Source organism: Pyxicephalus adspersus, chromosome 1 (assembly GCF_032062135.1).
Source record: "Pyxicephalus adspersus chromosome 1, UCB_Pads_2.0, whole genome shotgun sequence".
In the NCBI taxonomy this organism is placed as follows: Eukaryota; Metazoa; Chordata; class Amphibia; order Anura; family Pyxicephalidae; genus Pyxicephalus; species Pyxicephalus adspersus.
Genome location: NC_092858.1, coordinates 26,494,051 through 26,521,378, shown reverse-complemented (window position 1 = coordinate 26,521,378; position 27,328 = coordinate 26,494,051). Strand labels below are relative to the sequence as shown.

The 27,328-nt window shown below is 39.4% G+C and overlaps 1 protein-coding gene across 1 annotated transcript; it reads right to left on the bottom strand.

Annotated features, from left to right (window-relative positions):
* Positions 1-2,198: 2,198 nt before the first annotated feature.
* HMGB1 (high mobility group box 1) lies at positions 2,199-10,717 on the bottom strand. Its single transcript, XM_072404484.1, has 5 exons — positions 10,593-10,717; positions 6,482-6,643; positions 4,606-4,751; positions 4,072-4,246; positions 2,199-2,830 (listed from the first exon to the last, which is right to left on the bottom strand). Exons 2-5 carry the CDS (start codon positions 6,629-6,631, stop codon positions 2,669-2,671), a joined length of 633 nt encoding a protein of 210 aa, XP_072260585.1. The 5' UTR covers positions 6,632-6,643; positions 10,593-10,717; the 3' UTR covers positions 2,199-2,668.
* Between the last annotated feature and the right edge of the window lie 16,611 nt (positions 10,718-27,328).

The following is a 27,328-nucleotide window of genomic DNA, read 5'->3' as shown; positions in this document are numbered from 1 at the left end:
GTGCTGCCTAAAGCTTGCCCATATTTAAAGCATTTGTTCAACCTCACTTTAATATAACGTTCAATTTTAGGCACTATCTAACAAAAGGGAACTGCAAAGGGTGAAGGGAAATAAAATAATAAAGGATGTTGTAGAACTGACCAGACATAACGACTCCTAGAAAAGGTGGTGAGGCAAAACAAAAACAAATTCCTCCTGATACCGTGTTTTGGCCTTTTGGAAGACAGGTGGAGATGTGTTTGAAATTCATACCAATCATCTACTTATTATATGCTATAGACTACTCTAATGTGGTGGATTATTCAGTCAATTGAAAAATAAGGACCTGAAAAGTTTACCTGCACTGAATGTCATATTGGCGGCATTCATAAATATGACAACCTGTTCCCATCTTTTTCTGTCTCTTAAACCCTCACTAACTCACCCACAATTGCATGTCCCCCTCCAATTGTTTGCTGCTTCCCCACCTCTTAGATTGTAAGCTCTTCTGGGCAGGGTCCTCTCCTCCACCTTTGTCACTGTGTCTGTCATTTACAACCCCTATTTATTGTACAGCACTGGGTAATATGTTGGCACTATATAAATACTGTTTATTAATAATAATTACATTAATGTGCAGAACATTTTCCAGAAACATATAAGCTAGGGAGGTTGTTTTCAAATCATATGAGCCTAAAAATGTGTTGGGAATCCTTGGATAAATGATCACATGGGAAACCACAGTTGCAACCTTCTTCTGAGAATACATGGCTGTCATGCAGAGTAAGCCTGAGCTAGGGATGGACTTTAAGTTCAGCTTCTCAACCTTGTTGTGCATTACATTGTCTATTTACAGTACCTGTCCCTTTTTTTGGCAATGCACCATGTGGTTGTGTCAATATACATTGCATCATTGCTTTAGTAAGTTACCGTATTGAAGTGCATAAAGTGAATCTTTTTTCAGCTAAGGACCATTATTAACATTATGACTGCACGCTGACGTTAGTTAGAACTTTCACACAATGCATACTATATCTATCTATATATATATATATATTAATTAACTCTTTCAAGACCACTGTAATATATTTTCACATGAATGTGGTTATGAAAGCGAGCAATAATGTAATGTGTAAAAACAAACAGAAACAGCAGTGTTCTCTTCCTAACTTAACTATGTGCATACATTATTCATATACTGTTTACACAGACACAACTGACATAAAATATGCAGTTATATTTACTGAGACAATATAAAAGGTTTGGACAGTCGTATAACAGCTCGGCTTACTTGTCAGATAAGAGGATATGCTGCATGTTTGACTTCCACCCTTACATGATGCAGTGTTTATCACCTCCACTAAATATGTGCACATTCATTTACTGCTAAAAAGGATAAAATAATTTAAACCTAACTTAGATGGCATAGGAGGGTGCATGGCTCTCAGTTATAAGGACAGCAGAGAAATTGATATTCATCATTGGATAGGGACCCCTGGTTGGCCAAGGTGTAAGGGTAGGTACACACGTGCAATGGTTCTCGTCTGATAATTGTCTCAGAGCCGATACTGGACGAGAAACCTGCGTGTGTAGAGGGCTCATCGTTCATCGTCCGAACGACTGCCCGGGCAGATCCACGGATGATGAACGATCGTAATGGAAGTAAAGGGAGAGAGCGCAGCAGGGTGCCACTTCGTCGTTCTCCCCCCTCCATAGAGCAGAACAGTGCTGTATGGTCATCCATCAAGCAGTCATTAGTTGAAACGTGAAAGATCCTTTCCAACGACAATTATTGCACATGTGTACATAGCTTTAACAGTCTCCACAAATAAGCTAGGAGAACCCAGTAGATTAACTCTCTGCTTGCTATTGCTTGTTGGTATACATGCTTCATATGCCACACATATGTTAGAAGACAAGTAAAGATGAATGTATACATGTAATCATTTTGTTTACATGTATCAAAAAATAAAAAACCTTAACACACAATGGATTGTTATAACTTTCACTAATGCAATGAATTATGATAACTTTCACTAATGGAAGGATTATTCTGTCCATTTGAAATATGCAAATAATACCCCGTTACAAAGTAAATCCTCTGTAACAAAAACTTCCTTCACCAACAATGAGGGCTGTTAAAATTTAACAAGAAACAAATGTAATCATGAATTTAGTAAGAGGATTACAACACTGATCTCTACAATAAACAACATAGGTAATAAAAAAAAATTGTATTTACTTAGAAGCAATCAGAATGTCAACAAAACAGTTGCAATTTTTTCTTGCAATTACAGAGTGGTATTCAGTTAAACAGAACAACAATAATGATGCTAAGACAACTGAAGATGGAAAAATGAACTACATCTCCATATAAACTAAATTGTGCTGTGCACCAACATGAGCCTGCTGAAAATTTCCATGCCAATTTACAACCCCCTTACTGTACGAGGCAAGGTTAGTGGTTATTGAAAACCACTTAAAACACAGGGCCGTCTAAAGATACGTTTGGTAGTGTGTTAACAATACAAAAGAAAAAAAAAGTGGGATAGGGGAGGGCACTGTACAGATTAAAAACAAAATCTTACACATCCTTATATTTTGATTTGTTGTTTTCTTTCTTTAAAAAAATGAGAGCTGTGTACAGGGGGTTTAAATGCTATATAGACAAAACTGCTCCTGGAGAGGTTTATTCATCATCTTCCTCATCATCTTCTTCTTCCTCATCCTCCTCGTCGTCCTCATCTTCGTCGTCATCATCATCATCATCTTGTTTCTTACTCTTTTCGGGTTTAGCAGGAGCCTTTTTGGGTGCCTCAGGCTTTCCTTTGGCCCGATATGCTGCAACATCCTATGGAATAAAAGTAAGGAAGACAAAAATAAAGAGATTTAAAGAAAATGTAATAGCTGACAGCATGAGGTAAGGAATTGAGCAATAAATGAAATTGTGTGCAGCACAATGTGAAATTAGATCTAAACTTGCAAAGAAATATTCCAGCATTTCGGAATTTATGCAGAAATTATACATTATAAATGTAAAGAAATTTGTTTTGAATTGGAGATTGCTGCAATGTACAAATTAAACACTGATAAACATTTGCAAACCTTTTCTAATCTTAAATACAGTGAAGTGTTGTCTGATCACCTATAGAATAGTTTGGCACCTTAATCCCTTTACATGCACAAGGGAAAGTAGTGGAAGTGAATGGCGTGTATCTGAAGAAATTAGCGATCATCGAAGATTTTACTAATTATTGTAGTCCAAGTATAAGCCCAAGTAAAGTCTCACAATAAAACTAGTATGCTATGACAATGTTAAAGTGACAGAATTTATAAAAAAAAAAAAGCAGCCATGTGATCCAGTTTCCTTAGCTGTGGCCCCCATACCAGGCCGTGAGAGGGATAAGGCAGACAGAAAGGGCTTCTATGTGGGCATTTAGATAGGAAAATTCAACTAAAGAGAACAATCTGACTTATTCAGAAGCAAAATGATCTTGGTAGGACAGTGCCACCTTCTGCACAAATCCAAGGAAAGAAATCACATACAGTATATAAGTTAGGTTGGGGGAAATAAACACATTTATAGCTCAGTCAGACAACAGCTGCTATGATTTAGCCAATAGGAAACATGCAACCAGTTACTATGGGGAACGCACATTTTAGTAGTCTTCTTGCAGGTTTAAATTACATTCTCTGTGAAAAGTTTGTAAGATTTACACCGTTTTGTATATTTAGCCCACATCATACCAATAATAAAATGAACCTGTATATTTGCTTCCCCAAAACAAGATTCTAAGTTATTCATAAAGGCAAATGTTAAAGATCAGCAGTGTGGATTTGTAGTTAACTACAGACTTTCAGAGGTCTCTGCTGGTGTTTGAGGGAAAAAAACTCTGCTATTAAATTATTAGTTTGTGCATTTCTTTTTAATCCTAATAAAAGTATTGTACAATATACCTGACATAAAAGACAGATGGTGCATTCTGCACTGTAAGTTCTCTATTTGGATACAAAAAAAGTTTCTTTTTTTCTTCTGTAATGATGATTGGAATCAAACTACATGATGAACATGATGACATATGATGAAATTACCTTTTCATACTTCTCCTTCAGTTTGGCAGCTTTCTTTTCATAAGGCAACTTGTCTTCGGATGCAGTATTGTTCCACATCTCTCCCAGTTTTTTTGCCACATCTCCAATGGTCAGACCTGGGTGCTCGCCTTTAATTTTAGGACGGAACTCGGAACAGAACAGGAAGAAAGCCGATCTGCAATAAAACAAATAAAAAAACACTGCCATAATGTGCAGAATTGGCCCTAGAAGCAGAGCCCTTTGCTGTTTTAATTAAACAACATTAATCAATACAAAAAAACAAAACAAAAAACTAAATGTTGTAGAAAAGAGACTGCCCTATGATAGAAAAACAAAGGAGTGATGGGAAGTCTAAATGCCACATTCTATTAAAATAGTATGAGAAATGAGACTAAAATGGCTTGCAAGACTCTGCAACAGCAATATCAAATATCAATTTAAGACAGATATTCCAATTCTTTGTGAAGGTTGTTCTTGTCATTTATTGCATGCTAGACAGAGCAACGTCCTATCAACCCTTCAGTTCAAACTCACGGTGGTCTCTTTGGTGCATTTGGGTCCTTGAACTTCTTTTTTGATTCTCCTTTGGGTGGTATGTAAGATTTCATTTCTCTTTCATAACGGGCTTTATCTGTTTTTGCCAAATCTTCAAACTTGCCCTTTTCCTTAGCGGACATAGTCTGTAAAAAACAAAACATTAATATATTTAACGAAAAAAAAATTAGAAAAAAGTACTAAATGATAACATCTTATAACTGTAAGGACCCATTCTACTACATAATTGGTTTGCTCATATTGGTCCCTTATTTGATGTGACTTTATAAACAGCTACGGGTGGGCTGTGAAAGAGAACTACCATGAGGATCTGAGATTTTCATATTTTGTGAGTCCTCTAAGTTACACTGCAATATGCATACTACAAAAATAAGCTGTAAAGGCTGAATTTACACCTCATTTTCTTTGCATTGCCAAAAAAATTGTTGTATTACACAAATACAGCACATGTTGATGTATATGAATAGCCAAAACTGTCATTGTTGTACACAGCAACACATGAGTTATAGTTGCATTGCCTTGTGTGTGTGTTGGGTGCCATGAAATATGAATAAAACCCAAATAAGCTGTTATGAATTGCAGTAGCACATGTGTTACCACAATGTGTGTGTGTGTTTTCCCCTAAATGTTCATTTACAATGATAGGGCATTATCATGGCAACATTATTCTCTTCTATAAAACATTAAATGTTCCCTTACACCTGTTTGTGCTTTACTGAAATTTTTAAAACAATGCGAGTAATATCTTAAAAAAAGGAGCCTAATTCAAGCCCAATAATACTTTGGTGTTCATAAGTGTGTTAAAAAAGCCCATTCAATATTTGCCAGCACAATGATAGCAAGTTGTCAGGTGTTGCGTTAAGATGCAATGCATGTGTGTTGGAGATGCGCTGTCCTGAAAAAGAATTGCACCGCACTTGCTCATGAGTAAAACGTGTTTTGATATTGCACTTGTTACTGCAACGCACCACAGATAGATCACGTGTTGTATCTACAAATGCTTGCAATCCAGAAAATTGGTCTCTGACAGTCAGCAGCTGAGTTACCTTCACACCTGGTTGTTTTATCAGGTCAGAAGTGAAAACCTGAGTGTGTACTAGCCCTAAAGAATATTTTCTTCTAAAATGTAACCTATAGCAACAAGTTAAGATTTTTTTTCAATGAGATTGAATATACTTAATTGATATCAGATTAGTGTACTTTGCAGTCCAGCAGATGAGCATTGGAGCAAAGGCTGAAGATGTGTAAATAAATGGATAACAATGCTATTAAAAAGGTCTTGATTGTGTGCCTAGGCAAGGCAAAGTATAGCAAGCTACATAGAAGCTGCCATTCTCTATCTCCAGGATGACAAGCTAGCTCTGGGGCAATGATATCCCTCATGGTAGAGCTAAGCTTCACTGCTCTGGCTTACACATATATTGTCTCTATTTTCTTACAAAGGTACTCCGTTTTATCACAGATTTACTTAAAACACAAAGTCCATGGATAGGATGACAGGCTATGCACTAAAATCTGCACATTTCCCTTTAAAAGGTGTGTCTACATTAACTGCCAGGTGATCCCTAACAATATATAAGGTGTCTCCTGAAAATTATGTGGATATTGGCATTTGAACTACAAGAATCTCAGGAACAAGGTAAAGAATGTATCTGAAATCTACCAGATTATGTCTGACTATCTGGAGTCTTTTCCATGTGGTCAACAGAACTTTGTTTGCTGGCTCTGTATATTAATTACCTGAAATGAGTAAGCAAACTGAAAGGATTAGATAATTTCCATAGAATGGCCAGGTCTTAATAATATAACATGCACAGACAATATAATACAGATGCATAATGTTTAGAACCGTTACCTTCCATCGTTCTGAGCACTTCTTGGAAAACTCTGCAAAGTTTACAGATGCATCTGGGTGCTTTTTCTTGTGCTCTTCTCTGCAAGTTTGCACAAAGTAAGCATAGGAGGACATCTTTCCTCTTGGTTTCTTAGGATCACCTTTCCCCATTTTGTTAGATTTCTAAAAATAGATAAAAAGACATGGAAAAACATTTTCTACAAATAAAGATCTGCTGTATTGTTTTTTTTCTGTAATATTAGTACAAATAATAATTGGATGTTTTCTGTTCACTCTTCATTCTAAACCAATCTCAACATTTGACAGATTGTTTCTAATAGGATGCACTAAGTGATAAACTAGACAAATAAAATGTCTGTCTTCCTAAAAACAGGTGTGCACCAACATGACAGAGACCTCTATTACAAATAAGTGATGACATCTATTATATATCTAAATACTCTTTTCTCAACTTTAACATGAGGGAACCCATGAAATAATTTTCAGACCTTAGGTAACCCCTTCTATAATGACCAAATCCACATCTTGCAGCACATTAGCATTGTGGTAGGTAGGAAGAATGCTTCTTACATTGCAGTCCTAGATTGTAAGCTCTTCGGGGCAGGGTCTCCTCCTCCTCCCGTGTCACTGTCTGTATTTGTCTGCAACCCTTATGTAATGTACAGTGCTGTGTGATATGTTGGTGCTATATAAATCTGGTTTAATATTAATAATGCCCAAAAAGATCATTGATGTCAGTTAATCTGACCTGAGATGTACAAACTGCTGTAAGGTCCCTGGTTGAGAAACACTAAAATACTTTGTGCACCTATCCAGCTTCCAGAGTGCAGATAATTGCTAATTCAGATAATGTAATTGCTTTCAAGGACAACCTACCCACAAGTAAAATCAATTCTGCTAAAAAGGGTAAACTTTACACTAATTTGATTCTGTAATTTGCAATTTGTATGATTGCACAGCCCTATGGAAGAGATCTTCCCTATAGAATGGAGATTTTGGTCTCCTTACTCCAAATAACACTATCCAGTTAGAATGGGTTTTATCCGAAGTTTAATATTTTAAACCTTAGCTTAAGAGATAAAAAAAAATAAATTTTGTGTGTGAAATTCTAGCATTTAGACCAAATTCCTGTACTCTGTGCCAAACAGTCCTTGCACTCCACATTGCATTGAGCCGCTTCGCCTTGTATGCACCCAGATGACTTTCTTCTGTCACCCAGGCACAGTCTCCTAATTCTTCTATTATTATTTGCTGTTGTGCACCTTTTCCTAGTCTGGTTTTGTAGTGACTGAGTTATCTTATACCTCTTCAAAAATTTAGAAATGCCACCTTTGGTTACATTTCCACCACCTTTTCTTCTAATTTCTTCATAACCATCACTTGTACAGCTAATAATACTATTTTACATGGCTTTCTGGGTGACCAGTCACCTCTTTATGCCATTTCTTTAATGGTGTTGAGCCATCAAACCTCAAAAACACTTTTTTTCCCCCAAAAGGTTTCCACAATTTTGGCCACTAACGTACATGGGAAATGCTGTGGCTTCTTATGCAGAGCTCTGGGCTCCTCTATAATAAAAATATTATTGTTAGAACCCTTCTAGCAAGTAACCTATTTCCCTACTATTGTTTTACTTCCCTCACCTCCTGGATTGTAAGCTCTCCTCCTGCTGTGTCACTGTCATTTGTAAGCTGCTATTGTACAGTGCTGTGTAATATGTTGGTTTGATAATACAACTGTATCTGACAATTTCAGAGGCTGTTGGAGCTGCCACGAGTTACTAAATGCTCCGATGTTTTTAGGTAAGAATTTGATTTCAGCGCCCTTATGAGAAATATGTAAGGGGCAAGGATAAGCATTGAACAGGTTTCTGGTAAACCTTTAAACAAAAACCTCATCTCACGCACGCCTTTAAGACTTTTCTAGAGCTGCCCTGACTCTCTGGAATGGTCTTCCTCGTCCTATTAGGCTTGCTACTACCTTCTGCTCAAAGAGCACTCAAAACCCATTTTTTCAAACTTGCCTACCCGTCTTCTTCTGTCTTTGAAACCCTCTCTATTTCCCACCACTACATATCTCCCCTCCTATTGTGTGTTAATTCCCCCACCTCCTAGATTGTAAGCTCTTCGGGGCAGGGTCCTCCCCTCCTGTGTCACTGTATTTGTGTCATTTGTAACCCCTATTTAATGTACAGTGCTGCATAATATGTTGGCGCTATATAAATCCTGTTTAATAATAATTTGGGCAACAGGAAAAGTAATTATCTAAATGTCAACTATAAACTGTGAATTGTAGAATGTGACTGACGTAACCGCCTGTAATACAGGAATCTCAGGGGGTCATAATGTATTTATCCCATATGAATCTAGCAGAGCGTTTCATCTTCCATTATAGACCGGATCTGAGAAGAGTCGGTCAGGGAAAGCAGCGAGCGGAGTGCCTGGGAATGTGGTGTGTTTGGAATAGTTTGAATGTTACTCATCCCTAGCTACAACCCGTGATGTACCACACAAGGAAACTTCATGCAGGAAGTCGGCCGGCAGCAATCACTATGGCATGTACAGAGCGGTGACATGCAGGCTTTGCTGTAAAACTGACGGCTACATCAAAATGAAGGGGTCACCAGGCAATGAGACAGAGCCGTTCTGAAATTAAATTCCCCATCTGCAAACGTGATTAAAGCCGGCATGACGACGAGTCACTATTGCAGTATGGTTCCATCATGACAGGTTTGCTTTAAACCAGTTACCAGTATCAATGCAATGGTCTTACATAATGGTGCACTACTAGCCCCAGCAGTCTGCTGGGAATTAGTCCTGGAAAAAAATCTACGCTTCATGTTTTAATGCTGATTAATGTGGGGAAATGTTATGAAAGCTCTGCAGAAGCAGCAGCACAACACCCTCCTCCCCTTTGTCACACAACTGGTTTATAGTTGCTATGGGCAACCACCAGCTGTCACCAGGGCCAGCTCTGTCATGTTACATGTAACCAGCACCTCCAAGCGATGGCGCAGCTCCAGAAAGAAGGAGGGAGGGAGGGAAAAAAAGGTCAACAATGACAGATTTTTCTCCTTCCATCTTGTGAGAGCGGCTTGCTGATGAAAGAAAGTCCCCTTGAAATGTCTCCAGCAGCCCCGCTGTGCCCTGGCGGAGGTGTGAGGGATGGCGGTGTGTGGCGGCGGAGGGACTCTTTCTCCGTGTTATGTGGCGATGTCTATCCTTCCCCATATTACACACAGACATTACATTACAACACTGCGGGGATAGGCTTACATAGAGAAAAGGCTGAGGCAGCGGGGGCGCGCCTTTTCGTGCGTGCGCGCGCTCTGCTTCTCGGAATGGCGGTGACAGGAGCGCGCCGCCCTTTTCTACCTATTGTTTGTCGTGCCCGCGCGCCTCCTCCCTCGCGCTATTAAAACCACCATGTTAGAGAGTGCGGCTCGCAACCCGCCATCTCGTAGAGAGAAGCGGCGGCCGGCTACAGGGGCTCGGGTGAAAAGAACTGTCTGTGCCAGCCAACACCCTTATGTGCCCGGCTTACCAAACCCCCTCCTCCTCTGCCTTCCCCATAGTCAGCCATGTTACCAAAGAGAGTAATCGTGAGGTGCCAATCCGCCCTGATACACCCCACATACCCCTCACTACAACACGGGCGGCTGTGCCCCTGCACGCGGGCGACCCCGAAGGGGGGGTTTAGAAACCGCTGGCAGTTTCGGGGGTGCCCACCTGCCCCTCTCACATGACATGAAAAGTTCCCCTTTCACTTTGTAGGTGGCCGAATAAAATGTCTATGTCACGGCCCGGCCGCCAGTAAGAATTCTCCCTTCTCTGAGGTGATTTCTGTGTGACGTCATAACGTGTGGAGAATCAATGTGTCCTTTCGGGGATAATTCCCCTTTATTTATCTTTTCATCGTCGCCCCATCCCCACCGGGTGTATTTTATAATCCCCCTCCGCTTCCCTCCTCGGCGGCCCGGGGATTATTCAGGCCGTCAGGCGGATTAAAGGCAGTCATTTTGGCGTTTCCATCCTCTTCTCCAATACTTGCCCGCTTGTTCCAGGTCCCTAGACATAGCCAGTGACTATAAGCTGAAGCGCCGTGTACTCACCCAATGCTGTGTCTATGGAGCTCAATGTACTGCAATGGCTGTGAGAGAAAGCGGGATCGATACGCAGCCTCTTCACTCTCCCAATCTGTAACATTACTCTCAGCTCAGGCCGACGCTGATTGGTCGCCGCCAACTAGTCCCCTCACGTCATTGGTCGGCTCGCCTCCATTGTCCTGACCAGCGGCCGACGGCTATTGGGCGACGTTTATGTGACGTCACCAGAGAGCAAAACAGCGCGCAAATACAAAATGTCATCTGTGTGTGTGAGGCAGTCAGGCGGGATGCAGCTGTGAGGCAGTTATAGTGTTTGCAATGCGAGGCTGCCATAGCCCACATAACCCAACATAGAGAAACGAGGATAGGGGACTTGTCTGCACTATGGGGCTATGGTATGTTACCACACGGGCACCACACTGCCGGGCAACACCGCTACACATCCTCACCCCCCTCCACACCCTGCAGCTATCTTCAAAGCCCAACAATTTGACACCTTTATAGCCGGCCTCTCGTGAACGCGCACAGTGATCTGACTAGGCAGAAAAATCGGGGATTTTACATAGATCTGCACCGACGACACCCGATCTGTGCCCAGCACCCTACACAGCACCTGCTGCACCCTCCACACCCATTGTCTTCTATGGAACATACACCCATTCTACACAACAGCTGGGGAACTACAAATCCCAGCAGGCTCTGCCAGCCATCCCTCCAGTCCTATCAGAGTCTGACAGGGTGTGCTGAGACTTGTAGTCCCACATCAGTCCACCGCTGCAAAATCACAGAGATCTCTATGCAGAGGGAGCACTGATGTGTCTGCATAGGAAATGATTACTATGTATAAATGTGTGGAGTGATGTATATGTTTTATAATACAGCTTGTGATTATTCAAAATACCTAATAAAGTCATGTATACATAAACACACACACACGTATAGAGAGAGATTCCAATTGCATTGTATTGTTTTACACATTGGAAACTTTTGGTTACATTGGCCCTGATTTATTAAAACTCTCCAAGACTGGAGAAGATACAATTCATCAATGAAGCTGGGAGATCCAACAAACCTGGAAGGGATCTAGTACAGGATTGGAAACATTTGCTCACAAATTACTTTTAAGAAATCCATTCCAGGTTTGCTGGATCAACTAGCTTCACACATGAAAGTGTATCTTCTCCATTCTTGGAGAGCTTTAATAAATCAGGGTCAATGTAACCAAATAGTTTCCAATGTGTAAACCAATACAATGCACTTGGAATCTCTCTCTCTATATGTGTGTGTATGTTTATGTATACATGACTTTATTAGGTGTTTTGAATAATCACAAGCTGTATTGTAAAACATAAAAAATCACTCCACACATTTATACATAGTAATCATTTCCTGAGAGGAACCCAGTGCATTGCATTTCTGTTCATTGTATTATATTTATAAAATTGTCATCATGATACACAGCATCCTTTCTGATGAAGGCAATGTTGTGCTCATGGCACACCCAGCATCCAATAATCTGATTTATACACAGCAATTGATCTATAGATTCCACATGCATTTGTATCATTGTACAACTTTTGGCTACATACCATTTCCCTTAAAATACGATCGACCCTGAAAATAAGAAACCCTCGCTACTTCCCACCACTCAATATCCCCCTCCTATTGTGTGATACTTCCCCCCACCTCTTAGATTGTAAGCTCTTCGGTGCAGGATCCTCTCCTCCTCCTGTGTCACTGTCTGTCATTTGCAACCCCTATTTAAAGTACAGCGCTGCACAACATGTTCCATGTAAATCCTGTTTATTATTATTATTATTATTATTAATAATAATAATGAGAAATTGGGGCCAATGGTTCTAAAGGAAATGGAGTCACAAGATGGAATTCAGGGTTTGAAGTGTTATGATGCTCCTCCTGTATCACTGTCTGTATCTGTCTGTCATTTGCAGTCCCTATTTAATGTACAGCGCTGCATAATATGTTGGCGCTATATAAATCCTTTTTAATAATATTAATAATAATAATGATGCTGTTACAGAATGTGATGACATGACTATATATGAATATTGATTTTTTTGTTTAGGCATAAATGTCGATTGTTGTTCATGAAAAAATAAGAAAAGCCCTAGTGCATGTTTGGAGCATTATTTAATATAAGACACGGGGGAAACAGGATAGTTATTCAGCCCGGTGCGATCAGTTTCTGTATTCCTGTATAATATTGTACAAAAATGTGATGTTGCACACAGAACATCCGTATGTGTCTCTGTATATACTTCATTTCAGCCTTTCTGGACCTTTATAACTTGGGGGAACTATTGAAATACCTTTCAGGTGTTCAGGGAAGCCCTGTTATAATTCCCTGTAGCTCACAGTACATGAGTGTGGTCAGTGGGAACAATGTCAACCTTACAGATAGCCAAGAAGATCGTTATTGTCAGAGGTAACTGACCTAAGAGATACAGATTAGGCTAAGTACACACGTGCAATAAATATTGTTCAAAACAAACGATTAACGACTAATTGTACGATAATCGTTAACAAAAAAAGTGCACAAGGACGCCGATGAACGTCGCTGGAAACAAACGACCATCACGATGGATCTGATTGGGCGACGATCGTTCGCTATCTATTGTGTGTACGATCATTCAGTGATCATGGATTGTTCTGTGATACACTATCTCCTGTACATGTCGCGATCGTATCCAGCGTATGTACATTATTGGTGGATTATATTTGAACGATCATATCATTACAGCATGTACAGAATTGTGCACAATACGTTCATAATAATCGTTGATCGGTCATTAATCGTTCATTTTCTAACGATAATTATTGCACGTGTGTTCTCATTACTCAAGCAATCTCTGGAGGAACCTTGGCTGAGAAATACTTTCATATACAAAAATATCATCATGCTTCTTGTACACAGATCATCCATGTGTTGTCTGAGTGTCATATAGTGTTATATCGGGATTTTCCTGTACGAGCAGGGTGACACTGACAGCATGCACAGGGACCTCCACATTGCAATCATATAAACAGCGTCACGTGATCATGGGACGTTCAAAGTGTCGGCTGCCAGGTCCCAGCCAGGGACAGTGATCACGTGACTGACTCACCTTCCATCCCAGCAATCATCGCTGCTCTGCATATTCATAGGAAGAGTATAACCGACCTGTCAGATCGTTACTGTAACCATCGTATGCTATGCTGGGGGAGCGGATGGACGTTTAATGTCACACAAAGGACAGAGGAGAGGACAGCTGGACTGATCTGACCGATGTGATTGTCATTGTTATTTACTAAAGATGTCCTTGGCAGGGACACAACAGGATATCGTGCAGAAGCAAATGTGATCTTTATTTCCAGGCACATTGCACTTGTAGCCAGTACACATCTTTATGGGAGAGTTAAGATTGGCACATGCAATGCATATAAATATATTTATATCTATATACAGAACATATAATTACAATGGTGATGAGTGAATGACTGATGATCTACAAGTTGCAGTGGATATCAGTGTACAGATGAGTATTGCAGAAGGGAGTTCAGCTACTGATCAGTGGTAACGATTTTTTATTTTATTTTTGGGAGGGAAGTTTTCTGATCAGTTGCAGATTGACTTGATGCGTTGGTAAGTATTGATCACATCTATAAATGGTAAATTATGTGTGTTTGAATTCTGATTTTTTTTGTTTAGGAATACAATCGGAAGAGTAGAATCTTCTACATGTGTGCAGAGTTTTTTCTTTTTTATTCCAAATGTTTCAGAATATTGATCGCTCTGCTGTGTGCAAAGTTGGCGGAGGATCTGCTCATGGGTTCTAGGCCTAGGGCTATGTACACACGTGCAATCATTGTCATTGGAAAGGATCTTTCACGATCCTTTCCAACGACTAACAACTGCACGATGCATGAATGAGCTGTACATACACCACTGTTCTGCTCTATGGAGAGGGGAGGTGGGGAACGACGGAGCGGAACCCCGCTGCACTCTCTCCCCTTCACTTCCATTACAATCGTTCGTCGTCCATTGACCATGGATCCGCCAGGGTGGTCGTTCAGACGATGGACAATGGGTTCTCTACACACACCAGACTCTCGTCCGGTATCGGCCCAGAGACAATTATTGGATGGGAGGCATTGGACGTGTGAACGTAGCTTTAGTCTCTGCTGAATGTTACAAACTGCTGCATCAGGGGGAAGCCCTACATGTAGCATCCAACATGTGGCATTCCAATAGAATAGGGGGCAGTGATTATAGTCTATACTACTTCTAGGAACAGAATCCTAAACACATGAAAGGGTTGAAAGCACTTTTCTAGAAATAGGATTTGATTTTCTACATTATTTTACTTTTGGACTATGACAGGTAGGATACATATAAGGACAATAAAGAATCCTGGTTACTATCTTCCTCTTTCCCTAGGTACATATTAGAATGCCAACCCCAAAGTAATGAGGGATTTTTTTAGGAAAGACGACTGCTCTTCAAGAATGGGATGGGTTTTTATTGGTAAAAATAGAAACATGTATTCAATTGTCATACAATGTTATACATTATCCGCAATTGTGGATAAAAAGACAATCATCACTACAAAACATCACAAGATATTATAGATAGGCGTCTCCCAGTTCAGGCGATTCTGCCTAATCACAATAGAAAGGCAGCTAGATTTTATTAAAATTAAATAAACGATTGCACACGATGTCTCAATCCCAAAGTGTTTTGCCATTAGGCCTCCTCAGGGGACATGATGAGAACGCTATATCGTTAATCATCAGGTTTTGGAAATTTTATACTCTATGACTTCCATAGGATTAACGTCCAGATGGTAAATAAAACCTGCATTGACGGTGGCATCTACCTCTAGTTTAGTGATGTCACCTTTGATGAGAGAGATTTTCTCAATCAGGTCCTTGTTCTTTGGGAATTTGACAGCTTCAGGTTGTTTGGCTTTGACTTTCTTTGCTAGGACTTTCCGTGTTTGGATATTCTTGACTTAAAGCATAGTAGAGAACCCTTTTATGTAAAGTAAAAGCTGATTTTTTTTTTTAGGTGCAACACCCTATTAAAAAAAAAAAAAAAAGTGCAGCACCTCCCCCTAATTCTTAACTGCTTGAATGGGAGCGCAAAGCCTCCAGGGATACCTACATCTACATCAGGCATCCCAGGAGGCTCTTGGCGCTCCTTCTGCGCATGCCTGAGATGAGGCTTTTTGCTCAAGGATAAACATTTGCCAATCTCACGCAAGCGCAGCGAGATTGTCAAATTTTTTTTTCATCATACGTCACCTGATCTTGCACCTGGGTCGGGTGACGTAGGATGAAGAACCCGGAAGAGAAGACGAAGATGGCTGTGCCCCGAGTGATCAGACTGCCCTGCAGGATTAAAGGTAAGTGTGTTTTGTTTTTTTGAGTTTTGAGTATAGTTCCTCTTTAAATGAATTTCCTTGTACCACCGTCTTTGTTTCTGAGTCAGGGTTTTTAGGAAATGTTTGGCCTCCCTCCAGGTGATGGAGGGGAAACTCAGGTCAATCTTCCCACTGGTCCCCAACATTGTATGACAATTGAGTAGATGTTTTTTTTTTTGCAAACAAATCCCAGCTTTCTCTGTCATCTTTCCTAAAAAAAAATCCTAGATTTCTGTAGCAATGAACTCGATGTGACACATTTGCATCACATCATAATTCTGTAATATATTTCCATGAATTCAAAAAGGTCCTGATTTCTGCTTTTCCTCTACAGTTTGAGTATTGTTATTGACGAACCAATGCTCCATTTACTTGCAGTTCATCTGCTATGGGTTTGTAGACCCTAAGACTCCTGTAGACCCTGGAGAACTAAACTTATAGCAAAGTAGCCGGACAGTTTCATGTCTTATTGGCTTCGGGTCTACAGACACAAAGTGGGTAAAATGTCCCTTTAGCCTACCTATACCTATACCTATACTAAGGCTAGCTGGTCAAATGGGGGGAAGACACACTAGATCATTGAATTTAGTGATCAGAATGTGTTAATTTGCTAATTAGGACTTATGTGCATGAGTTTTATGATCCTCACTGATATGTTGAGAACCTTACAGTACATTTGATGTGTATTCTAGTCAATGATTAGCAGCTCCCCCTTCATTGGCAGCAGGTGTTATACTTCTCTGCTGTTATACAAAAGGTTAGCAAGTGTCTACAAATGTGGGTGGTACACCACTGGGAATATTCTGCCCTCTGCATTGTCTGACTTTTTTCCTGTAGCAACCACACCTGGCTTCCAGAAGAGCACAATATACAATGTAGTCTATCTTTGTATTGACAGCTCTACACTATTATAATTATATAGGGATTATAAATACCACAGTTAAGCATTTTCATACTCATTATTTTGTATCATTATATAGTGCTAAACCTTTCTTCAAATTTTGTATATGTTGTTTTTTCATGACCAAATTTTATATAGAAACTTGAAGCTGGTTGTAGATCAGTCATTACATTTTCCATCCCATGATTGCTTAGATGTATAAACAAAGCATTTTTTGTTCTTGGGTCTAGGTACACAAATTTCTTTAAAAGAACATTTTGTAGTTCATATATTGTAGTGTATTATTTGCTTTCTAACAAAATACCCACCTTAGTTTCCCAGGGGAGAACCTAGACCGACCGGTAAAGATCCATTGCCGGGTTGCTGTGCACTTATGTCTTATTTTTACTTAAATAGTAAACCATTTATTATCTTTTCTTTTTATATTTTAATTCTTCTGATGGTTCATAATAGATCTTGCTGTGGAGAATGTGGCAACAATAAGAACTGTAGGGAGCACAAATATAAGAACATGAATTTGTAAGGGGGTTGTAATAGGAATAATTTCCTGGCAGTCTCATGTTTCCGAACATCTAATCTAGATAACTGCTTTTTTGCTTTTTACCCCAATAAAGCTTAAAAATTTCCATAATTTGTTTTGGAAATCGACCTTTCTAATAATAATGGATAGTAATGGTATTAATAGGAGTAATAGACCTGTTCTTTGCCTGCGCAGAACAAAGTTCATTTAACTGCTATCCCTTCTAATTGCAAATACTGCAAAACAAAAGAACATTATCTTTAAGGTTCTATTTAGATTGAATTTAGTCATGTACTAGTTGTGGTATGACATTTTTATGGTCTTGTAAACTGTACTGAACCTTAAAAAATAAGGTTTTTGGCAGAAGAGACATGCAAAATACATGCTTTTGGTGAACTGTTTTCCTGTGCATGTTACATCATTGGTGGCCATAGAATGGCCGATGAGCATCATCAAGGACCCTGAAGAGTTTGCAGCGAAAATGGTGGTTATGGGGGATAAAGGAGTGACAGTTTTTTGACCTCTCATGGCTGATGGGTGCCTTCAAAAAGGTGTTGGCATGCACCGCATAGTTGGCAGTTATAGCAATCAATTATGGCAAAAACTCACCCAGACCATAGAGAATTTAGTTATTTAAGGGACTTGAGATTAGTATGGAGTTGCATTGCAGAATTCTTTCTGAAAATGCTAAATGCCTGTCTGTGTCTGACTGACTGCATGTTTCAGGCAGTCCCAGAAGAAGAATGCATGCCAAAAATATCTGCGTAAAGACACCGGCCAGTGACCTAGACATCATTGAAGTCAAAGTACCAAAATCAGGTTGCTTTGTGTGCTTGGCATAGAACTGTATGAAGTTTGAAGAGCAGAAGATAAGCTTCTAATTGCTGTATAAACAAAGTGGAACAATTCTGTCTGATGGATAAACTTATCTTAGGACTTTTGTGTGTTTTTCAGTGTTATATACAGGAACTTTAGTAGTTGTATAGCATTGTCTGACACTCTCACTACAAGGGATTGATGCACACATTCCTTTGCACAACCTTATTCAATGTAATAGGATCACAATTACAACACACAGCAGGGAACATGGCTGTGCTTTAAAGTATAACACATGCAACAAAGTAATGAGAAATTGATAGAGGCATTATTTACTACCTACAGCAGCACTAAGTGTGCGGATCATTGGGATTTGTACCAAAGAGTACTAAATCAGTGGTATTTGACACCAATTAGATTAGCGCATTTTTCAGATTCTATTTCGAGGAACTGTTGGAGTGAATGTGGTGAAGAAGGTACTATGTTCCATATGGCAATGTAAATCAGTAGGTTCTTTTTGGAATCAAATATTTTTTCTATTATCTGAACTTAGTAATAGTGTTATCTGTCCAAATCCAGAAATGGCGCTATTACATCTTTATGAAATCACTCCCTAGGGAAGTGAGATCATTGACCATACATATTTTTCTATACGCAAAATTAGCCAATGTCAGGAAATGGAAGAATGCAGAAGTGCCTAATCTTACTGAGGTGACTTATGACCTCAATGTACAATGTTCCTTGGAAAAAACCTTTGCAATAGCACATGAAAACTATAATAAATTCCATATGGATTGGCCCATCCTAAATGTGTCATCAATATATAAGATGTTTTTTCGTTTTAATCTTTTGTTTCTGTTTTCAAATATCTCAAATTCTGGGGTTATGGATAAAAATTATTTTTATTGCAAGGAACATTTTTTATGTTTAAATTGTTTGTAGACTGGAATATTCCTATTGTGTACTTGTTTTGTGTTTTCTGTACCTTGTCTTCCTTTCCTTCTCTTCTTGACTGGTTTTGTTTTATTTTCTATTAGTTTCTATCTATTTGGCAAAGTAGCCCAACATTTCTCTTTCTTTAGTTTCTGTCTGTTAGGATAAATATGGATATGACCTAGGTAATAACTTGTAATAACTTGTATATCTCTGTGTATTTAAATATCCTTTAATAAAAAAATATTGAACATAAACTATAACACATGGCCTGGATTATAATGTGAACAATGCTTTAAAGGGGAACTTTTCTAAAGGAAAAAAAACAGTTTACCTTTACTTTCAAAGAACCCTAGATGCCTCTGCAATCCGATTGGTCCCACACCCTCTTGGATTTCTTCTTTCCAGTGAGGAGGAACCAGTGGGATCTACTATCTTTTTCCCCTAAGAACAGCCCGAGCCTCCTGGGACACATAAGTCACATATCCCAGGAGGCTCCCAGTTTCCCATTCAGTCTTTACCACAGTGGCGGTAAAGATGGATAGGAAAGGGTCCTCCCTATTTAAAAAACAAGAACACATTTTATCATTATATAAAAGGGTTATCAATGATATCTTGAACTGCCGGAATTTTATGCCAGACTGTAATTCTGCTTCAATATTTCATATAGTTATCATTTTCTACTATTAGGGGGTATATTGTCAATCAGTATAAATCAAGAAACCATATATGTGCCCCTGCCCGTGAGCAAGCTCTATTTTGGCCCCCAAAATGTGTCCCAGGCCTCCAGATTGGTCCAAATTTTGTAGGGTCCCCAGCAGTATGTGTTCCACTGTTCAAAAGGATGGCAATATTTAAAGCTCTGAACCTGAAGCATACTGCCATCTGAACACATACAAAACAACTTAGTTTAATGGAAGTTAACGTTAATGCATGCAGACAAATATTGGGCTGGGGAAAGCACTTCAAAAACTCAGTACAGTTTACAAGACCATAAAAATGTCATATCACAACTAGTACATGACTGAATTCAATCTAAATAGACAAGTTTGCTCTTGCACACAATATGTCCCAGTTTGCTGCAGCATGCACTTTGCAGGGCTGCAATCCTAGCATTATAATATGAAACAGTATATAATCAGGTACCCCTCAAACAATCACTAATTTATAGAGCTTATGGTGCACCCTTGATTTCTCGATTCCTTCTCACTTCTCTAGTCTAAAGCTACGTGCACACGTCCAATGGTTCTCGCCTGATAATTGGATCAGGGCCGATATCGTACGAGAATCTGGCATGTCTACAGGGCCCATCGTCCGAACGATCGTCCTGGCAGATCCACGGACAATGGACGACAAACAACCCTAATGCAAGAGAAGGGGGAGAGTGCGCAGCAGGGTGCTGCTCCATCGTTCTCCTCCTCCTCTCTGCATAGAGCAGAACGGTGCTGTATGTTCAGAGCTCGTTCATGGATCGTGCAGTCCTTAGTCGTTGGAAAAGATTGTGAAAGATCCTTTCCAACCACAATAATTGCACGTGTGTAGGCAGCTTTAGCCTGCATTTCCTCTCATAGTTACATTAGCAGCCAGTTTTCACATCATAGTGCCTGGGACTGAAGCAGTACAGGAGATAAAATTTACACACTTCTACAAAGAACAATTTTATTATTGTTTCATATTGTATCATCTTTACAAAAACACAGGCACGGGTAAAGCTCTTTTATTTACACACCTAACTGATTCTTCATGTTCTTAGTATTCCCACATGATTCTTTACCTAGTCAAAAGGAAACTTTCCTAACCAATTACAGGTCAGTTTTCATCCTCTAAAACAGTGGTCCCCATCCTTTTGGAGCTCACGGACCACTAAATCTATGGACTCCAGACCGCACATGTGCGGGGAGCCATCATGATGGCAGAACCTGCCCACTCTCCCATCACAGAGACACAACCCACCACCCTGAGCCTGTGATATGTACAGGAGACATGATCCGTGGCTCTGGCCCGTACAATAGCAGGACACTGTACTCCACCCTGGCACTCCTGCCAATCCTGTTCAATTGTGGTAATGCATTGGTGCTTGTAGGGCTGGCAGCACCCCTCAAAAAGAACAAGGGTGATGTGTTCTGTGCATCTACACAGGTTCCACACCCCAAAGACCAGGCCTGACTACAGGTGTTGGGAAAAACAGTTGTCTATTTATTGGGCCCGATTTATTAAAGCTCTCCAAGACAGGAGAAGATTGACTATCTTGGGTAAACCTAAAATTGATTTCTTAAAATTATTTGCTAATTTTTGGCAATAGTTTTCAATCCTGGACCAGATCTCCCAGTTTTACCTATTATATTCCATCTCCTCTTGTCTTGGAAAGCTTTGATAAATCAGGCCCATTGTGTCGCCCAAGCAAAACCTTTTCTACCAAAAAATTTAGGTTTAATTTTTAGTTGCAAAAGTGATTTTTGATAATGGAATTTAGGCTAGCTGAGTTTACCAGGAAGAAATTCCTAGGTTAACCAAAAAATTTTAATATCTCTATATTATTTTTTTTACATTTGTAGAAGAAAATATTTGGTAACTTTAACATTTTTTGTTTTCATGTACATGTACATATTTTTTAATAAGAAAGAAAATATGAATATAAATAAATAAGAAAATACTTGGTTTCCAGATCCTATTTGTATATTAGGATATCTTGTGTCTTCTGAACGTTCAATGTGTGTATATGGTATCAAGGCCCGGAGCTGACTTTTATTAGGAGGATCTGCACAGATCTATTAATACTCCATGCATCCTCATTTTAAACCACATACAATCAGTGTTTGTGATTAGGGTCTATTTGTGCACATTACATAATGGGATTAGCCAACCATGCACATTTGCAGCCTATCTGGAATAAAGAAAAAAATGACTGCTGCCTCGCATTATGCAAAAATGGTAACAAGGAACTGCGATCAAACAAAGAATGGTTTTGGTTGAAAACAAGAAGCTTCTCTGCAATGTACTCCTACTAAATCCAGCATGGAATGTGTGGCCTGCAGCTATTCATCCAGTATAGTCAATCGGGATTTGTCTGGTCTTATATATAAATTAATGCTTTAGAATAACTAGGGAGATCTGATGAGCCCTATACTAGTGCCACCAACTGTTCATTTAAGAAAACGAGTCAGTATTGAGATTTTAGTACTCTAGCCTGTAATATATTTAAAATATTATAAGTAAAGTAATTTGGCACAATTTGCCTCTGCCCGCACTAGGATGGCAAGCACCAGGAGGTTAAAGAGATGAAAAGGAAGCAAACTGGCATTGGGTCCCCAATTTTAAGGTTATAAATTTAATTGATTAAGGAAATGCTGATCCCAGGATATAGCTGCAATAAGACAGTTTCTAGGAGCATGGTATGATACAAAAGCAACATTAGCTTAACAAATGGAAAGTCCAACTATGTGATTTAATATATAGCCCAGGGTTTTTCTTGCTAGGTTCATTCACTTTATTGGATAGAGAAGCTTCCCAATATAAATAGCCAAAATGTGATTGCTAGTTATCTACTTCAACTGTTACACCTGTACATCCACTATAGACCATAACAATATATATATATTTTGCTATGGGAATATTGGTTCTGCAAAAAATGTAATTACTTACAATAGCATATACTTACTAGTCTTACTTACAAGTAGCCTATACAGGGTGTCCCAAAAGTTACCAGACTCTTCCTTTTTTCTATTTCGTTCCAGGTATTATTCAGAGAAACTTGAGGCCATTAGCACATGACAACTTAGGCAGTTTTTGTAAGCTTATCATTCTCTTAATCATGGCTTGCCAATTGAGATTGGAGCAGCGTTGCAAAGTTTCTGCTTTGCAAGAAGTTTTTCAGTCCCCAACTGCAGTTCAGCGCGAGTTTGTGAAGCTTTATGGCCGGTACACTGCTCCAACACGTTACACAATTTACGCTATCCATGGCAAGTTTCTCAAAACAGGATCTGCTCTTGACAAACTACACAGCAGAAGGCCTGCTACTACCACCACCGATATAAACACAGCTTTCCTGGAGCAGACATTTGTGCAAAGTCCATCCGGAGGGCTGCACTGGAACTCAGGATCAACAAATGCTCAATTCAGAGAATGCTTCGTAGAGCGATAAAGCTCTACCGGTACCGACTTTAGGTTGTTCGAAAACTTAAAGTGAAAGAATAATATGCTCATGTGGAAATGTGTGAATCGCTCGTACACCATTACCAAAACTGGTGGGGGGAAATCAAAGCCAGCGGAAATTCTTGACTCTTCGAAGCTGGTGGTTTGGGGTGCAATGTCTAGCACTGGGCTGATTGGACAATTTTTTTTTTGAAGAAAGAATCTGCACGGCCTGCAGCAAGTAGGAGAAGAGATGCTGCAAAACGTAGTTAAGTGTCAAAAGGTGGTTGAAAGTTGTCAAAAATGGAGGTGGTCATGTGAAAGTATACAACTAGTTTTCATGGCGTTTGAACACAATGGCAAGCCTAGCAAGTAAAACTGCAACGACCCCTTTGTTAATGCTAAGAATATGAAAAAAAACGTAGTTTCTTGTGTAATTTTTAGGATTCAATAAAAGTGTATAGTGACTTTTGGGACACCCTGTATATACAGAATAGGCCTGGTTGTCTTTCAAAAGTGTTAAAAAACATAAGTTGTCTAAAATTAAAATTATGATTCTGAGTCAAACCATAGCAATATCATTTACAAATGTTGTGCCGCCCACAAAAATCACAAACGCAACAAATAAAAAATATAAATGGTAAGAAAAATAGAAATACAAAAGTACAAAAATGTATAGGAAAAGAAAATCTAATGAAAGAATGCAACAAAGGACTTGCCTTAATACTGTGGCATACAGAAGAGCAGCATCTTCCTAGGGCTTTCGTGTGACCTATGGGCCTAAAGCTACATTGGGTAGAAAATCAATAACAATGATATTCACACACAAATTAAATATTCCCTAACTGCAGCTAACCTCAGGAACATAATGGAGATCTTTTGACTTATTATTATTACACAGTATTTCTATAGCACCATCATATTACGCAGCACTGTACAAAGTCCATAGTCGTGTCACTAACTGTCCTTCAAAGGAGCTCACAATGTCCCTACTATAGTCATTTGTCATTAATGTAGTCTAAGGTCAATTTTTAGGGGGAAGCCAATTAACCTCACTGCATGTTTTTGCGATGTGGGAGGAAACTGGAGTACCCGGACGAAACCCACGCAAACACAGGGAGAACCTGCAAACTCCATGCAGATAATGTCCTGGCTGTGAATTGAACCTGGGACCTAGCGCTGCAAAGGCCAGATGGCTAACCCCTGAGCCTTGACTTCTTTGTATGTGATGAGAAGTGAGAAAAAATAAATGGTTATTTCACCCATATTAACATTCCAGTAACATTCCTAGTCACACCAATGATCAGAGAAGACAAAATGCCGAAGCAATTTTAATATTTCTTGTTTTTATTCATGAAAGAGTCAGACAGCTGAGTTTTATCAGTAAGCCATCATTTTGTGGTGTCAATGTATTTATCCAGCCTTGTTAAATCAAATTCTCTGGAATCAGTAGGTACACATCTTTCCATGCCTTATCTCTACAGCCTGAATTACAATAAGTCTTTTACAGCTCTATAAAGTGAGTTATGCAAAACCCCCAATATTGTTTCATCACAGATTTAAAGCAATAAGGTTACCTTGTCCATACATCCATGTACTCAACTTACCTACACTTCCTTACATTTCCTTGCACTTCCTCCGCCAATCTAGGAAAGTAGCATTTGCCAAGCATATTAATGCTTGCAATCTTCCTGCTAGGAAAGCAATAGCAACAGAGAATGTGCAACACAGAAGTTAAAACTGTTCTACATTTACCTTCTGGGTAACATTAGGTGGCTGAGAGTTCCATAAGAAAAGCCCATTAGTGGGGTTTGCACACATATGCCAGTAAACCCAATAAAACTTCAGCTAAATACATTCCAGGTGCATGAAGAAAGAACGTAAGCAAAGTCTGACTGGTAGTTTTTCTTTTTAGGAAGTAGCTACAGTCTGAATAGAAAGTCCAGTCCTCTACCTACCATTTTGTGTGGAAATAGCGATCTTTCTGCAGAGGTCAGAATTACAGATCCACAATCATCAAAGCTCACACCTATTGCTGACTTAGCAGGGGCCATGCTGAACCTGTGCAGAGAGACCACTCTCTGGTTTCTATTCAGACACTGGGCTTAAAGGTCTCCAAGACTGAGAAGATAGACTATTAACCTGGAATGGTTCTGCTCCATGTTTGCTGAATCACCCAGCTTCACCCTTTATAGTCTATCTTCTCCAGTCTTGGAGAGTTATAATAAAAAAGGCCCTATGTGTCTGTCTTAATTTACAGTGAACTGTAAGACTTTGTATACTTTTTATTTTAACAGGCCTGGAATGTATGTAGCTGGTTTGTACATACAGTTCTCTAGGGCTTGTATGTTTATAGACTACCTGTTAGTACAGCTTGTTCAGAAGTCATGTAAGTATATTCTTATAGTACAAGCAATTTGCAATGCTTCATTAAGGTGTATCCTGCAAAATAATGTTAGTAATGAACAGTATTTACACAACACACTTTTACAGCTTGTCCTGTGAATGGAGAAACCTGATATTTATTCACGGGGAGCTAACAGGAAGCTCAGCTAAACCTTTTCTCCTCACCTACTGTATATTCTCTGTTCTATTTCAACAAGAAGCCACACCTAGCCTAGTATCAGTAACAAGAAATAACTTGTGCCATCTGCTGTACATAATACAAAACCTTGATCCTTGTCTGAAGACTATAGCGTGCACACACCTGTGTATGTGTGATGGCAACCTGTGCATTGAGGATGTACAGTACAAACCCACACAAGGAGCTGAGATACATAAATCATACAACTAGAGTAAAGTAGGCATTTTGTTTTAGGTTCATTGATGCAACTATATACACAAAGGCTGCAAACATTTCCAATCAAGATAAACTAAAAAGGAACCTGAAGGTCGGGCTACAGAAAGATATTTTTCTAGAGAGACTGGTCTAAAGGGGAACTAAACTTAAATGTAAAAAAAATGTGGGCAGGTGGGTTATTTTTGCAGAAAGGTCAGATTATATTTCTTCACAACAAAATTAACCTGTTTGCAGTTTTTTTAAGTAAACTCACCTCTCCTTGTTCCTGTGCCAGCACTGGCATCTTCACTCAGTCCTCTTCCAGGTCCAACACCTTGGCCATCTTGATTTGCCAGCATTGAATGACATACCTCCCATGCACAGTGATTTATTGGTGCCTGACAATCAGCTATACTGAGCATGCACAGCTCTGTGTACATTACAGAGGAGAATGCAAACAGGTAAGTTTGTTTAAGTGCAGAAGAGATATCACCTGTCCCTTCTACAATAAAGAACCTGCCTGCAATTTTACAAATTAAGTTTAGTTTTGCTTCAGATTTCCTCAAACACCTTGAATATAAGCTCCCCAATGGAACTTGGTGTTAAACAGAGGGATGTGATCATTGACAAAGGCCACTGGAAGACAAAGTCATATGGTTCAATTTGTTTTCAGATAACTAAGTTTATATAACACATTGCATTCTGATTTATCAGGTGGTAAAATAAAAGAAGGATACATTTCAATATTAGGATTTACAGGCAAAAGGAACAATGTAAGCTCTTCGGTGCAGGGTCCTCTCCTCCTCCTGTGTCACTGTCTGTCATTTACAACCCCTATTAAATGTACAGTGCTGCGTAATATGTTGGTGCTTCATAAATCCTGTTTATTATTATTTATTGTGTGGATGTGTTCTAGCTGTGGGCAAGCATGTAGAGGCTAAGGAGAAAATGAGGCATGAGTAGTGCCAAGAACCAAAGATCTAAGATCAAAATGTCATATATCAAACTGTTTCCGGGCAAACATGTCCCTTGGGGTACAACCTGGTAGAAGGGCCACATTTTGGTAATTTCTGAATTGTTATCAGCCTGCCTGCCCTTCTGTTAACCAAAGCTGTTGCTCCTCCATCTTAGCCCATATGCAAAGTAGTGCAGTGAATTGTGGTGTAATAACCCAACTACCTGTTCTAGGGCCTGGCAGGTGCATCTGTGAACTCCAATCCCACATTCCCCTGCAATACT